The 13,688-nt window shown below is 39.4% G+C and overlaps 1 protein-coding gene across 1 annotated transcript in view; it reads left to right on the top strand.

Annotated features, from left to right (window-relative positions):
- Positions 1 to 4,967, top strand: part of Dsx (transcription factor doublesex) — a 46,618-nt gene extending 41,651 nt beyond the window's left edge. Inside the window, exon 7 of the mRNA XM_070656701.1 lies at positions 337 to 4,967. Within this exon, the coding sequence (XP_070512802.1) occupies position 337 (1 nt within the window). The 3' untranslated portion in view covers positions 338 to 4,967. The remainder of the gene's footprint in view (positions 1 to 336) is intronic.
- The last annotated feature ends 8,721 nt before the right edge of the window (positions 4,968 to 13,688 follow it).

Genomic DNA, 13,688 nt, shown 5'->3' with positions numbered 1-13,688 from the left:
TTGTTGCAGTTTATTTGGATGCAATAAGTACATTGCGCTTAAATTATATTGTTAAAAATCAAATTAGAAAATTATTGTGACTTATAATTGCGATCTAAATTAGCAAGATTAATTACATAGAAAGGTAAAGAAAAATGAATAATAATGCGTTACATTTTTTTTTTCTATTTTATTTAATTGTTAGTAGCTTAAAGCTAAAAGACGCAATGAGATGAGATGGAATAAAAATGTAAAATAATTTTTTTTTACGAGAGCTCGAAATTAATTGACGTGTCATTGGTCGTCGATATAACTATTAATTTTTTACTTCATTATTCTTTTTTATTCTGCTTTCAGATCGTTTGCCGATAATCAGTGAAGTTAATCGACGAAAGAAACATGTCGAATCCAAAGAAAATCGCGACACCTCCGAAGTGATAAAACGGTTGTCGGGAGCATTGGACCTGACCATCGATCATCACCAACTTATTTCAGGCATCGCTTCGCAAAGTATGCGGTCAACGCTGCTATATACCCAGTGGACTAAGTAAATTATAACCAGTAAAAAAATTAGGGGATTTCCGTGCAAGAAAGTTGTGAGAAATCCCTCCGTGCCGATCCCGCGGGCTAAATGTTCCTACGTTTCTCGTCCCTTTTATTTCCCAATTCTCGACGAGACGAAAAGTTTTCAATCAAATTGTTGCTTCTCCGCGAAATATCACGGCGATCGATTCCTTCGCGACTTTCTGCCCGCAAGAACGCAGCTTCCATTTTCAAGCGAATCGCCCACGGTTTTCTTGGAGATGGACGCCGAAGTGTACGCACGGGAATTTTTGTTTCGAATGGAAATAAAACGGCTGGAACCAGAAAATCGCGTACGGCGGAGCAACTTTCGCGAGCTGACACGATCGTGCGAGATCTTAAGAAACGGAGAATCGTTGCGCCGTGTCGCTTTTGATTTTTCTCGACTTTTTATGAATTCTGCGTCCTTCTCACATGTCCGTCCATTTTCAATTCGGTTCAAGAACGCGATGGCAAAGATGCAAAGCGGCGGCGAACTGCCGTTAGGGAACGACGACCGTAAACGCGACAAGCGTCAAGTTAAGGATCGCTGAGGAATCTGTTCAATCGTGAGCAATGCCTTTATCCGCTGGTTCCAACGACCTGTGTGGCCAATTTCACATGTAAAAAAATCAAACACGGGACGGCGGCGATGACCACTCCCGTAAGCGAGGCGTTGGCCGAATTAATCGACGAAATATAATGATTTGACGCTTTCTGCTTTATTCACATGCATATTAACTATTGCAAACGCTATTTTCTCCATTAATATATGTTTATTGTCGCCGAAAGGTGCGAATCATGCAGCGCATGATCGAGCATAATGTAGTAAGGCATACAGATATTAATTACTCATCGTTTACGCAATTCTTGAAATTGTTTAATGAATTTTTTTAAATGTCTGCGCAAAGTTTTATTAAGTTGCGGAGTAAGGAAATACCTTCCTGAACTATATCTGTGGAAATCGTATTTGTCCAATGCTCAATGAACAGAATTACATAACATCCTTTACGTGTAATATTGTAAATCAAATATCACTATTGCAGCAATTAACAAAAATGAAATCTTTAATCATGACGATGAGAATGTTGAGAATCATCAATCTTGGAGCATCGTAAATTAATTTGGTTGATATTAAAAGAAAAAGAAAAAAAAAGGAAAAAAAAAATAATAATTAAGAAAAAAAGAAATTTTTTTTTTATTCACAAATTATCAGCTGCTATTCCTCGATAATTAAACTTTTCGTGCAAAGGCGAGCGCATCTGCTCGCATAATCGCAAAATCGGCGGATGTGTCAGTCGTGCGATGCGGTACAATAAAATAGCCGCTCAAAAACTGGTCGCTCCAGCTCGCGGCAAATTAATTTACAAATAAGAGCACCAAAAAACACTGTCCCTTCGATATGCAGTCTCATTCTCTTCATCTTGCTTTTTTTTCTCGATCGCCTTCTTCCATACCTCTAGCTTCGTGCGAAACACGTTTCGAGCTACAATTTCATGCATAGTTCGACCGAATATTACCATACAACGCTTAATGACTTGTTTCAATAATAAGCGTGTGCACTGCGCCGCGTCCGATTCATCATCATTTCACTTAATTTGTAACTAAGAATTTAATTTGCATATTAATTGGGCTATCGCAGATTTAGGACCGTACTTGGCGGCTCGATATTTTTCGCCTGAATTGCACAATTAAGTTCCCGATTTGTACGCTGTATATGCTTCCGTTTTTTTTATTTAGGTTGCCCAGTAGATTAGAAAATTTCACTAGAATTAATTCAGCAATTACGCAAACGGGCACGCCGTATAACACAGGATACCGCGATTATTTTATTCTCGCGTTGTGCACCGGTGCTAGATGTCCTTCCCATGTTTCAGCATACTTGCGTGTAGTATATTAAAAGGAGCGCTGCTTTTAAATAACTGTATCGCGAAGAAAAATTCTCACGGTCGTCAACATGGCGGCTCCGGACGATTTAATTTTAATTAACCATCGCACGACATTACACAAAATGCACGCACTTTCAATGCGATCCTTTTGTTACGTGTGAGACTCGCGTCAGATGTCCATCCGAAGACGACATATATGGCAACAGTATCGAGTGGCGGCCAATATCCTATAATTTTCGGCATCCTGGTGTTTATTACCGTAACCCGCAATTTAACTTAAGGCAGCTCGCTTCGGCTTCGCTGTACGTAAAGAAACGCAGTTCCGGAGCGCAATCGCTTTATCATCTCGAAGCATTTAATGGAGAAAAAAAATTTGGGACGAGCAGTCGAATTTGTATAACGCGAAGCGATTTGCTTGCGCTTAGCGGGATTATCGTATTCTTTCGTGCAGATTTCACTATTGAAAAAGGTTACGTCAAACTCGTCGAACGTGCGCTTACGTGAAATTTAGGATCGCGTAACGTTAACGTATAATAGTCGTCGTAAACGACGTGCATTATACTCACATCCGTTTACCTTTGCGTGTGAAATATGTATCTGTTGTCGGCCGCGCGCATACGTGTCACCGCAGCTAAGTGTGTGCGTGTTCGCACGCATATTTCGCTAAGTATTGCACACGAATTGAATTCTCTGAATCTTCCGGGAAACAGAAAAAGGGAAGAAGCAAAAAAAAGAAAAAAAAAATTGGAAGATTCACCTGTAATTTCTCAGTGGTCTCTGTTGTCGAAAACTTGTCTTTTCTTTTTTTCTTTTTCAATAATGTGAATTCTTTTTTTTTACAAGCAGTTACAATTAGCTCGTTGTGCCGCCAATTAAATTATAATGAATTTTATTTAATTAATTTTGTTGTTATTTGTTAAACATTGAAAAAAATTTTAGATTAATTCAGCTTTAGCTTTTGTTAATGCGAAATTAATTTCTCACTGCTACATTTTGCGGCGATGTGACGCACGCCTTGTACTTGGAACGTAATATTCACGCGTCTGATTGATATGGTCCTTATATTCCTCCGGCCATTAATGCACTTTTTTAAGGTACACGATTTTAGAGATTCGACGATTTCGACGTGAGATGCTGCGCCAAGGACGCACGTGGCAGATTCGCTCGGCCTTGCGAACTATACATATTGTCGTCATATTTTTTTAAGCAATAACTTTTAATGTAATATCGTAATATAATCTATTTTGTAAGTGTATTTGGTACAGGCACATGTCCTTTCACTTTAGATAGAAACATCGCGCCGCATAAGTAAAGGCGCACACGTTCGAGCCTAAGCGACGAGGTAATCAGATTATTGGTAGGAACGACGGCGATGAAATCGGTCTTCATATATCTCTCTTTAATTGTGATTTCTGTTTTTTTTTGTTTTTAATTTTAAGTACTTATTGAGGGACTTATTCATGAATAATTTTCCGTGAACCAGCTCTCTAAAACGAAGTAGTTATTGATTGCTGTTCTTTCTTTCTCCTAAGAGTCGCTCGTTTCGCACAGAGACGGTTGATGAGAAATAGTGTGTTCGATATTTGACGTGTATATTCTATAGAGTATTTTCTAGCACGAGAAGGGTCGTAAATTCTCTCGGTTGTGAGCTCGTTCGTGGAAATGAAGTTCTGCATAATGCGGAAGCTCTCATTCCTCGACGCCCCGAAGACTCTTCTAAGCGTTACTTTACATAAGTGTTACTTTACATTGATAAGATTTTCTTTTATTGATATAAAATTGTAATAGACACCGTTTTCTAGTAATCGATAACTACGTATTATATTGAGATACTTTATTGAATCGTTTATCCAAAATAAATTGTGTATGCGCAACTGCAAAGTTATTCTTCAACTTCGAAGTAGAATATGATGGTTAAGAATTACTATAACTTCTCGACCTACATAAAAAAAAGAACTAAATATATATATATATATATAATAAATATATATATATATATATATATTTATATACTTTATATCTTCACATGAAATATCGGTTAATGCGTGAGACCGCTAATATCACGAGCTCGGTTGCAATCGATCGATCATTTTATTAGCGCGTCTTGATTTTCGCGACTCATAACGAGTCAAGCCGGACATTGCTAGAATACGAAAAATGTAAAGAAGGAAAAAGAAAAAGGAAAAAAAGAAAAAAGACTACGGATTGTTTTCGTTTAACGGCTCGTGACCAGTGACAGTATCCGGTGTAAAGGGGGAAGGAGTGGGAAACGGATATTCAACTTATATGACCTATTTACTTGTTCTAATAAATTTGGCTGTTGTAGTTACTTATCCAACGATTTGTAGAGAAAGATATTGTGCGTTGGAAACGAGTGCGGTAATGACAACGACCGTGAGACGAAGATGGAGGATGAGTAAAAATAATAAGGGCAGCTTTGTACGGAGGAAAATGAGATAGCGAAATATGGAGCGTATTACTTGTCTATTAAGTGTTATGTTATATGGTATATTAATAAAACAATACTGCTATATATAACCACGGTGACATCCAGCACGCTTAACCCCTTGGACTTCTCTTCTCCGATTAGAAATGAATGTAATTAATTAAGCGAAACGATTATCTCGTTGGAATGAGGTAAGTGCACATTTTTTTAATATATTTAATTCTTTTCATTTCTTGCACGTTCTGTATTATTCGATTTTACTTGGACTCGTTTAAATAGAAAGTGGGTTCTATAAATGTGCTTATCGAAGGACTCAATTCCTAGGAATTATACCGCGTGTCAGAATCTATATTTTATAAAAAGACAGGAACTCGCGGAGTTTACTTAGCGATTATTAGGATGAACCGTTTGATAGGTAGAAAAAGAAAAAAAAAGAGAAAACGATAGCATGTTACATTACTTTTTATTTTACAAGCGATATCTCTCGGCTTGTTCCGCAACTCTCTAAAAGCGGACCGCGTACAAAACCGACGTAATGCTGATACTTTTCTGACTGCTTACGTTAAGTAATTACAGTAATAATAGGAAACCATTCTAATGTTTCGTCGCTTAACTCTTTTTACGATGTTTCTGCCTTACGCGTATTACTCCCGTACCCGCGGCTGTTCCGTGATTTTCCCGTTTCACGATCGATACCGCAATTATTCCGGTCTTAAGGCGACGTAGAGAGCGTTTAAGAGATGTTATTATATTCTCATTGAAATTATTTCTATGATATTAAGCCCCGATTTCTCATCGCGTCGCGATTGTACGTTTCACTGCTACCGTTAACGTCTTAACATGCGCTTGAAACTTTTTCGCGAAACGCCCGCATAATTATAGGATGTGGCGAGCGAAAAAGGTCACTCTGTAACGGGAAAGAAGAGACAGGTTTGCTCGGTTACCGCTTGATATCAGGATTAACGTTTTAAATACAGAGAACGAAACGTTTTCCTGGATAACAGCCGTTTTAATTGAATAGCGCTCGTAACGTCAGCGTTTATGCGCTCGGCGATAGTCTCGTAAGTAAACGATGCGTAATGTATTGTATCGCGCTAAATCGACGTAGGAATCGGGGCTCGTGGTAACGATTTGCTTTCGATTTCGCACCGAGCGAGAGTTACGAAATTTGGGAACTGTACTCAGTCGTTCCAACTTTTACCTTCAAGCAGAAGATCACACCTGCTATTATGGCGCATTCGGCCGGGGTAAAATATCCGATGCACGCGAGCAATCTTTTCAATCGTTTCCTCACGAAACAAAGGAGCACTTTGCAACGGTCTTCGCGTTTCTTTTAAGCGTAAAAGAAAGAAAAAGAAAAGAAAAAGGAAAAAAAGAAGATCCCTGATGGGTACACATCTTACGTGCGTGCTGAAAATTGTTTGAATGTAAAAGATTGGAAATAATGAGTAAAAAGAAAGGAACTATACCATTTACCGCGTCAGAAGATTCAGCTGTAGCCTACCATCAATGGTACCGTCAATGCTGAGGGATGCCGAGGAAATGTAACTGTTTCGGAAGACGCGCTTTCTAATACATATTTCTGAAACACTCATCCTTTTCTTAAAGAGATTTGATTGCTAGGGGCACTCGTGAAGTTCGCGTTACGTAAAAATGTCACCTTTAATTGCTCGAACGTAATTATTTAATCAGAATTCACCCGAGCTGGAGATATCGCAGACAGATTAAGGTTATTAACGTATATTAATTTATCTGGCCGACTTATGGCTGTCGCTAGCGTAGCCCGTAATTATTAATACGTTGTGTAGGTATAACGTTTATTCCTCAAGTCGGAATTGTGTTTGTTTTTTTTTTTTTTCCAGATTGATGATAACCGCGTCACGTAACTGCGCGAGGTGCGATACATTCAATGCATATAATGTATTGTTTTATTATTCCTGTTTTCTAGTATGCTTACCCCATTCTCATTATTACGGAATTATATCCTAATATTGATGAGGTAAATCAGCTGTGAGATACTATCCATTGTAATATCCCTAATAGTTTTTTCTTCCCATAAAATTACTTCCAGTATCCATTCTCTCGACCAAGGTCACCAACTTATCTCGTTCCTCCTGTCTTTCCGTCCCCACCTACTCTCTTCCGATCTATCTTGATCCCTATCTCCTGTCTGTCGGATACTTTTGCCGACGGTTACGTTAAATGTGCAGTATAAAGATTTCATCGGTGATTTTTTTTTTTTTTTTTTTTTTTTTTAAATTTATATATCTTGTATAATCTTGCGCAGAAATTAGTATGCACGGGAGATGAATCGCGTGTAAGATTGGCGATTGTTCATCTTGAACCATTCGGTTTACATATCCGGAAATTAATTAAATCGTTAACGCAAATTATGTCTTACATTATCTGGGAAAAATTTATTAACGCAACGGGAACCAAATTTGCACATTTATGTCCTTCTTTTTCTCTCATCTTTGTTTTTTTTCTCTCTCTCTCTCTCTCTCTCTCTTTTTTTATACGGTATTCGCAAGGCACAATAAAATTTATTATAGTTCCAATAAAATTGAGATATTGTAATATGGAGAGAATAAGAAAATTCATCAGCGATAGTTTCAACGCAACTTGTGTCGCGCCGCGTAATTCCTTGATGTTATCGGAGTCGCTCGTGCGTACGCAAACTCGGCGCAACAACCGACGATGGTCCGTGGCGTACGCAGAAAAGAAAAGAAATGAAAAGAAAACTGGCCGCACCGTCCGTGCGAACATTCACCAACCGAGATATTGGATTCCTGCTGTGAGATGAACCACACTGATGTTGCACGACTAAGTAATTCAATATTAACAGCGGGCGCATCTTCTGCTGCAGATTGTACACAGCGTTTACATTACAATGTAAGCTGTGATTTGTCTATTTGCTATAACAAAACTTAACCGAAATTTTGTTAATCTAAAATTAATTATTTAATTAATTTTTCTTTTTTTTTTTTCTGTCATTGCAATCTCTTTCTTCTCCTTTTCGCTTCCGGCATTCGTTCTTAACACTTTTCGCCATCGCAGAAAAAGAAAGAAAAAGAAAAAGAAAAAAAAAAGAAAACTTGAGACACAGAACTTATTGAAAGAGTTCTGAAACTTTAGCATGACTTTTATTATCACTGACACGTGATATAAAGAAAGAAAAAAACTTTACAGTGGGGCTTGATGCGTAAAGACGATTGAGAAATTTGTTTCGAGAGTTACTTGCGCAATACTTGCTATTTTTCAAGAGTTATTTTAAGTACATATGATCAAGTTGGATAACCTATATTTGGATTAAAATAACGAAAGATACGACGTGCAATTAACCGTGCGATTACGTGAATAAAGTTTAAGAAGCTTTATGGTTGGCGTATACTTTCTATTTGTCTCTATTATTGCCTTGGACGTATTGCATACTGCCATATACAATATGCAGAAAGAATTAACTGTATCGGTTATTTTTAATACTTTTAACTTCGTGTCTCAACGCACGTCAATTTCCATCGACTTACATACGTGTGTAATTTTTCTAGTTCTATATGTGGACATAAAGAATACGTTCGATCAAAGTCCGAACATGAGACAATAATACGAGTACAACTTATCCATTATTAACTTATCTGTTATTGTTTTATAAGTATAATAGACGTACGGAGACACAAATGGTTTTTAAGAACGGTTCTAATTATATTTCACGTAATAATTTATTTTATAGAAATATTTTATCGAGGGGAAAAAAAATGAGGAATAATGAGAAATGACAATGAATTGTTAGGATAATGATAGGGTGGAGTCTTTAAACGTGCATCTTGATGCGGTACATGTTTAATAGACGCTATAGAGAATTACTAATCAAGCCGTTGAGCTGACTTATTACAACCAGTCTAAAGTCTATTCAAGTCGGAACGCAGAAATATAATTTGTATGATTATATGAATGTTATTCATTTGTCATCGGTTTTTTTTTTTTTTTTTTTTTTTTTTTTTTATACAGAAAATTTGATAGAAGTGTATGAATTTTCGAGCAGTATCTTGGAAGGAAAAAGTAGATGTACTGCATATACTTTTATTTCTAATGATGTTTACTATATCAAATAAAAGAATAAGGTGGAATGTGCTTGAATAGTTAGAGGATTCTGACTGAAACGAAAATGATAATGATTATAACTGAGTCGTGCAGAAATTATCTGCACGCAACGTACTTACTTCCTTCTCGTTATTTACTTAATTATGTTTTGCTTTGTTGCCGCACATAAAGTGCGGGAAAGTATCTTGCACTTAGATCTCTTTGAGGTAAAAGATTGTAGAACGTTAGTTACTAATAAGAATTGTACGGTTATCAATTCTCTGCAAATTTCGATGGTATTAATTAGTCACGCGATTCGTGTGTATATATATTTTTAAAATTCTTTTTCTTTTTTCTTTTAAATGTCTCAATTATATCTCGACCCGAGACAGCAGCTATCGTTCGAATCGCGAGCTCCAGCCTACAAACGTGATCTGAGAAGATGAAGACTCCTCTTTCCTTCGCTATTCCGCCGTTTGCAGATGTAGATCAAACGTGTCTCGTATCTGATTCACGATTACTTAGACGAGGGAAGCTGAAGAACCAGAATGTGAGAATTTTACCGGCGGAAAAGTAATTTCGCTCCTTGCATCTGTCTGTCGGCTCGTATGTAGAACGTACATTAAAGAAAGTCGTGTGCGCGAGATGAAGTCACATTTCGGGACGTCGGGGATCACGAAAATTGGTAATGATTACGAAGGGACGCATTTATCGGTCAAAAATCACAGATCCCGAATAGTAGATACGAAAATGGGTAGGAGTTCGTACGCCTGCAGGGTGGGCCGAGGAAACCGGTTTTACCTAATGACGGACTACCTACTTTGCGGCCAACTCGAGCGGATTTGAACATGATTTTCTTGTTTCAATAACACCGGACTTTTGATTTAGCCTCGCGATAAAACAGCCGCAGCTTTTATTTACGAGGCCGCGATTTTACGTCAATGCTAAATCCGCGTATGTTTAATTTTCTAGCTCGTAACGCCGACTACATTAGCATGCCGATCAATTTATTACCGTGCAAGTACAATGTGTAATGCGCTCGTTCATGTGGATTTTATAAATCACTCTCGCAGGCCACGTCATCCCGGGTATGCAGAAATCAGACGGTACGATTTGAACGCATGAAAATCCCGGATGTTAGCCGCGTGTTTAATTTGCATTTGTATTTATTTTAGTCTTCGTACTCACATGTCGTTATCTTACCTGACCGGTTAAGCCGGAGAAAGTTAATAAGAAGAATTGAAACGGTAAATCGATCCGGTCATCATACACCTACGTATCTTAAATTAGCCTTATCATAATAATATTACGGTGTCTAATTAGTTTTATTGGACTCTTCGCAAACGTGTTACGTTACATAGGCGCATTCTCTGTGCCGCTTTGAACTTCTTGCATTGATATCGAAGTTAGAACAGTCGATACGTTTAAAAGCCGCGAGTACAATAATATCTATACAGTTTCACGAGCTCTTCACTAAACCTGCTCGTTGTTTCTCGACTTCTCGCTCTTTGATACTTAATGATTTATAGCGAGTTCTTATTTTAATTATAAAACGTTGAAAAATAATAATTATCGGCGCGAGCTTGGCATCGACGGCAGGAAATATTGATCGTCGGTAGGTCTGATATCGCGTGAGGTTCTACGTCGGCGTCGGTCGGCATGTGATAAGGGAACCCGACGAGGGTATCTCGTGCAACAGTTGGTTCTCGTCGGTCAGCTTTGCGCCGGCTTCGTTTACCGGCAAAGAGCGAGCGGTTTTGGTCGTTTCACTTCAGGATCGCTGCGAGCCCTGAAACAGGCAACCGCTCGTGCGCGTCTTGAACGCTCGGCACATTCTTTGAAGGGGCCCGAGGTGAGGAGGGTTGTTCCTACCCTTGTTTTCCTTCTCCGAGACGGAGAGAGCCTCCGTTAGGGACGGAGAAAACTCGAAGGACCCGAGGAGAGAGCCCACGAAGATGCACGGTGGTCGAGCGTGAAAACGAGTTCACTGGTTATATATTTCTCGGTTCGCCGGGGCGTTAAAGTGTTGAAATTTCATTGAGGATCTAATGAAGCGCGGCAGATAAGGTCTCTCTTTCGCTCGCGCGGGCTGTTTGTTCGTAGGGTGGATGGCCCTTCGAGATGCGTAAGCGAATTTACATGCTTCAGGATGGTTCTCGGTTACTCCGTCTCTCGGAAGACCGGAGTACGGAGCTTGAACTTTTCAGCCAGAATGTCCTCGCGTTTGAGAGGGACCCCATCTTGCATTTCATTAACTTTCCCTTATTAGTAGTTTTTCCGATATATGTATTAATAGATTTTTAAACATTATATATTAGAGTCGAATGGATCAATGGGAAAAAAAAAAAGTACATTGCTCAACTTAAAAAAGGGACCGCTTTATAGTTTCGAGTGGAAATTAATGCAGCTAATTTTGCAGCTGGTAATTAGATCGCGCAGATTAAATATATTTCGTAACTACCGAACTACCTTGGTACTAGGAATAAATTAGAAGAAAGTATTTAAAAAAAGAAACAAAATCTGTATCGGTCGTCTGGTCAATGTCCAGCGCGGACCGTGTTTATAAATAGATATCTAAACGTTTCTGGCCGCGTACTTGTTTATACTGTTGTGTTTTGACCTTACGCAAAGCTAGCTCGACTGCCGAATTCGCCGGGCAAAAACTAGTTCTTGCTGTCCCCTGTCCGCGCGTCCTCCACCTTAAGAATTTCGAGCGCAAGGTGCCGGCCAGATGTAAACATACGGACGCACTCACACTACCACGGCGGTCGGCGGACCCGGCGCCGAACAGTCTCGGCAGTCGAGCTTGTATTAGATAGGTCAGAATGCGCAACAGACTTATACGCGGCGAAAAACGCTTAGATATCTAACTTTTCTAGCTCGTTATTAGCAATTATTTAGTTAGCTCCTCGCGACCGCGCTACGTGGCTCATTCAATTGCGGACGAGACACGCCGGCTTCGCGGAGAACGTCGGTTTTCGAGACAGATATCGAGGTATCTGCGTATGTTTTACGTACTTCGCATTCGGGCGACGATATGACGTGCATGAAAATCTTTCTGTCTAAGTACCGAAATCTCTTACGGTCAGTTCAATTGCGGAGCCTCGGGCGTGAGGACGTGTCGGTAATCGCTCCGCAATTACGCGTATTTTCGGCCGCGGTAAGGACAGTCTCGCATACAAATACGTGTCGACGTTGTAGTTTCGGGTACGGGCGATCTTTTTTTGTACTCTTGCGTTACGCCACTCGTCGTTCTGTACTTTATTTTGTGTTTCGAAAAAGTGCTCCGCAACGACAAGGTTATGTAACAGGCGCAGCGTACGGAGCGTCCGACTTGAATTCCGCCGCGTTACCAACCTGCTTCACTCGTCGCCTCCATCAGCGATATTCAGCGAGTTCCGGCAACCGCCATCGTCAGAGTGTGAGGTCCGCATCTCCCGGGTCTTCTCCGTCGCGGCACAGATCATCCCGACATCCCGAAGACATCCTGAGAGGAGGAGGAGGCCCAGGAAGGGTATCCTGCCCCGGCGGAGCAACCCATGGGTATGTATCAATTTTTTTCTTTGGATTTTTAATAACGTTTTTTAATTTTTTTTATTTAATTAAATTTTATATCTACTAAATAATTGTTTTATTTTTTTGTTTCAGGTCAAGAGAAACTCCGCTGCGTCGCATCGCTCAGTGCCGCACGCCGATTCGAAATTATACGAACTGCAGCCGGTTCGTCGGTCGTTCGGGGCTGCCGATAGTTACCGAGCGTTTTTTTTACGATTCTTTTTAATCCGGGAGTGTCGAAAAATTTGTTAAGTAATTTTCGCGATTGTAACTTCACCCGGGCGCGTTCGCGAGTTACTTGTGCGCGGAAGGATGGCTCGTCACGTCCCATCTGAGAGGAGGAGCAGGCCCGGAACGGGCGTCCTGCATCGGCGGAGCAACTCTTAGGTGAATATATATTCTTTAAAATAAAATATTAAATAAAAACTTTTACCTTTTTTTTTAAATTAATTTTGTGAACCAATTTACATGTCTACAATAATGTATTTTATTTTATGTTCCAGCCAACGCCAGAATTCTACAACTCCGCTGAAGCTCATGCCGATCGGTAAGTCGCACAATTTTTTTTGTAATTAATTATTATAATTAATTATTGTTCTCAATTAAAATCACGCGCACGAATTGGGACGAATTGGGAAAATATAATCGTTCTCATAACATGCTGCAAGTGCGGCAAAAGAAAAAGTATAAGGATTATCTAGATCATTCACATCGCATCCCTACTAAATCGATAAAAAAATAATTGTCCGCGTTATCTTTTTACAACGGCTATAACAATATGAACGGTTTAATAGGCTATCCAAGAATTTTAAGAATAGCTTTAACAGACGAACGACTTTTATGCAGGTAACGCATAAAAATATTTCCCGCGGCAGGGTTTAAAAATTTTAAAGTTTAGACGAGCATAAAAGTTTGGAAAAATTTATGCTTAAACTACAAACGCGGGCCGTGATAAAGTTGTTCGGCGTTAAATATTACGTTATTTTTATTAACGATACGGAGCACCCGCGGGATTTAAGTGGATGTAACCTGAGCGGCGCGCATATGGGTCAGCTTCCGTTCTGATTGCCCTTTTGAAAGTTTTTGCATTGGAATTTCACACACGTGTAACTATCAAAAGCTGTCTATGTAACTCTGAGAAATAGTACGCGACATTACCCCGAAGGGTGCTAAGTCGA

Source organism: Cardiocondyla obscurior, linkage group LG05 (genome assembly GCF_019399895.1).
Source record: "Cardiocondyla obscurior isolate alpha-2009 linkage group LG05, Cobs3.1, whole genome shotgun sequence".
In the NCBI taxonomy this organism is placed as follows: Eukaryota; Metazoa; Arthropoda; class Insecta; order Hymenoptera; family Formicidae; genus Cardiocondyla; species Cardiocondyla obscurior.
This window is presented reverse-complemented; position numbering and strand designations above follow the sequence as displayed.